The sequence below is a fragment of the Gavialis gangeticus genome, unplaced genomic scaffold (assembly GCF_001723915.1).
Source record: "Gavialis gangeticus isolate Ggan-Ray unplaced genomic scaffold, GavGan_comp1, whole genome shotgun sequence".
Lineage (NCBI taxonomy): Eukaryota > Metazoa > Chordata > Crocodylia > Gavialidae > Gavialis > Gavialis gangeticus.
The window spans coordinates 27,844,923-27,848,185 of record NW_017728995.1 but is presented as its reverse complement, the minus strand read 5'-3'; the positions used below and the strand labels follow the sequence as shown (position 1 = coordinate 27,848,185).

The 3,263-nt window shown below is 40.7% G+C and overlaps 1 protein-coding gene across 1 annotated transcript in view; it reads left to right on the top strand.

The window, feature by feature from the left end:
• The window catches only part of FETUB (fetuin B), a 35,148-nt gene that overhangs the window by 26,053 nt on the left and 5,832 nt on the right, over positions 1-3,263 (top strand). The window contains exons 4-6 of the mRNA XM_019503370.1: positions 457-623; positions 1,566-1,679; positions 2,616-2,705. Of these exons, the coding sequence (XP_019358915.1) occupies positions 457-623; positions 1,566-1,679; positions 2,616-2,705 (371 nt within the window). The remainder of the gene's footprint in view (positions 1-456; positions 624-1,565; positions 1,680-2,615; positions 2,706-3,263) is intronic.

The following is a 3,263-nucleotide window of genomic DNA, read 5'->3' as shown; positions in this document are numbered from 1 at the left end:
CCTGCATTAGGGCTTCTGGAACAGCACTTTAGATAAGGGTCAGTAGGGTTGCAACAATGTAGCAGTGCTTGAATAGGCTTATGATTGCCACCTAATTACTTCCAACCCCAAGTGCTAAGCACATAAACCTACATACAGAGGCTGCAAATTGGGTCTCTTAATGGGCTGACAGGAAATGATCATCTATTAACCCTTAATTCAAATTGAAGTTTAATTTGAACTGTGTGATGCAAATCACTTACCATGGTTTAGAAAATGCTAAGCACATCTACAAATGATCAGTGTGTTTGTTCATGTGATATTTCAGGTACTATGTTAATACCTGGGACCTGTAAGGCATCAGGGGTTAAAATCCTTAGAAACACATGCATGCACCTCCTCAACATATAACAGCCAATGTTTCTGTCATGTTTTGAGACCTACCTGACCAGCTGGTATCTCTTATTCTATACCAAGTTCCAACAAGGTCCATTCTGATGTTATGCCCTGATTGTCCGATCTTTGGCTGTCCAACTGAGCCAAAGTATCTGGAAACGGCTGTCGTGAGTCTTGCCAAATTCAACAGTGAAAGCACCGAGGCTCATTATTTTTCTGTTCTCAACGTCACCAAGGCTTCAATGCAGGTAAAGCCAAGATTCATATGGCCCCTGGAAATCACTAATACAACTGTGGCATGATTGCAGTAAGTTGGGCTCAAGCGCCAACAGTTGGTTCTGTATCCTACACGTTTTGGGAATGTCTAAACCTGGGGCTTTGAGTTGGCTCCAGATTTGCATTCCATAGTTCAAGACTGTTCAGTTCTGGGCATTTGGTTTCAACCCACTTCTAATGAGGGGCCTTATATAACAAAGTACTTAGTGTAAAAGAGAGAGCTGTCTTTTGAAATTCACTTATAACTCACTGAACTGGCTTAATCTTTCAGCACAGTGATGTACAGCTATGAATGTCCTGGCTAAAATCCTTTTGTTTTATCTTTGTTCCCTAAGATTAGCTCAACTGTGTGGGATACTTGTCTTCACTCCCTGCCTTAAGCTTTGTGTAGTGCTATTCTGTGCTGTTCAGCTGCTTTCATTTTCCAACTCAGAAGTTGGGATGGATTAAATGATCCCTGTAGATAAATATGGTTGAGAGGCTTAATCACTGTGGGGCTCTTTCATGTGAGGTTCTAGGTAAATGACTGATGCATGAGCAATAGCAGTACTTTAATGGGAATTTCATGTATACGAGAGGTATGGACTGGGCAGTAAGGCAGCAGGGAATGAAGAAAATATATTCTCCAACAAACTCCTAAGCCCAACTCTGTTCCCTCTGTAATTAAGGGAAGTTTTGCGTTCATTCCGAAGTGTGCAAGGTTGGATGACTCTCCCTATGCCTGAAGAAGAGTGTTTGTACCTGGAAGTTTGCAAAGAACAATTATCCCAGCTATTTAGTTGGTGTAATAAAAGATATTACATTTACCTAAAGAACCTTGTCTGCCAGGATTGGGTAAGGGATTTGTTATCCACTTCCTTTGCAAAGCTTAATAATAACAGCAAACACTTTTTGTCTCTCCTCAACTCTGACAGTGGGTTGTCGGTCCTGCATACTTTGTAGAGTTTACAATTCAAGAGACGTCCTGCTCCAGAAATGAGTCCATTGCTGATATCTCCAAGTGCAAGCCTCTCCCATTTGAAAAGGCTGTAAGTTGTTCTGCTTGCAAAAATACTTAGCTTTCTAAATATTTGGATTCTGCCTCAAGATTTTTGCCTACCCCTTTCTGGTCTTCTTTGTGGGTGTTTTTAAAAGCCAGCTGGAGTCAATGGTTTTCTTTTTATTGATTGTAATGGGCCTTAAAGCCCAAGCTCTGTATAAGTGTCCACAATACAACAGGGAAAGCTTCCCAGACAAAGTACTGTATCCCTGCCAGGAAGTACATGAACATGGGTAGCAAAGAAAAATACAGTAAGGAGAAAGCAGAGCAGCTAGTGCTTTGCAAAAGTGACCTGTTTCTTGTAAACAGACACAGAAAATAAACCATAAATAATGAATACACAGCTTGTGTGTGTTGTCCTCAAAAGGTCAAAAATAAGAAACCTTGAGGAATTAGAGAAAGAAAGGTTTTAATTAGCATAGTAGTTAATGATTCAATTCTCAGAAGCACCAAAACCAAAAATGTGCCTCCACTGCCAGGTATAAACACAGTTGTTCCTATCAGTATTCTAGCATGGTTTCATTCACCAAGATGCAATTAGATTTTTTTTCTCTGAAACATGATACAAACCTCCTTTATAAGTCTTACCTACACAGACATTTTCCCCAAATCCCCCCCATCACCACAGCAGCTCCACGCCAGTCATAGCAACGGTGCTAATGTAGCTAGGGCACTGGATGCTATTTGCATTTTAATTCTCAAGTCATCTAACCCTGCTTAGAAAATAAAAATCATCCTGGAAACTTGCCTTGCTATGTAACTTTGCCATCCCCGGTCCAAACATTTGCACTGTGCATGTCTCTAAATATATTTGTAGAGCTAAAGCACTTTGATCTTTCATAATCTTCTATTTTGCAAGCTCAGCATTAAATGCCAGTGTGTTGCAATGCTCATGTGCACTAATGTGACATTCCTTTTTTTTCAGCATACTGGTTTCTGCAGAGGCTCTGTGGTGAACAGCCAAGTTGATCATCATCAGTTTGTCAGGATAGATTGTGAAATCTATGAGCCACAGGTATTTCTCAATCTCACTGGGCAAGGCTCCATTATACAATAAAACAGAAAACTACCGAAAATCTGATAATCCCCCATTATTTTCCTTCACAAGTGAAACGATGTCCAGGAAAATGTTAAAGCCAAATCAGAAGGAAATCTGTCTTGTCGGGGGAGTCATGGGGAGGAGGGAGAAGGGTTAAGACAGGGTGGTGGAACAGGATAATACAATCTAATTTCATGTAATTTCATTTATGCAAACTGTGAGGGAAACATTTTTACAAAGGGTCCAAGAAATAAGCATGATCACAGCTTGGGGATACAGAAGTGAAGGAACAGTGTCATTGTCCTGGTTTTGTGCAACCATCACCTGTGCTAGTGTAACAGGCAGCTTCAATGTCTATCGTAATTGTTCCCCCCGGTGTAGTTCTAGTATTTGGCCACTGCTTCCTGGAACTGGGGCTGATATTCAGTACACACAAGTCCAAGAGTGTCCTTGCATCAGAGAAATGGGTTTAAGGAACTTAAATATTTTACGTGTGTCTGTTCTTTGCCAATTTAGGTGCCTGCCATTGAAAAG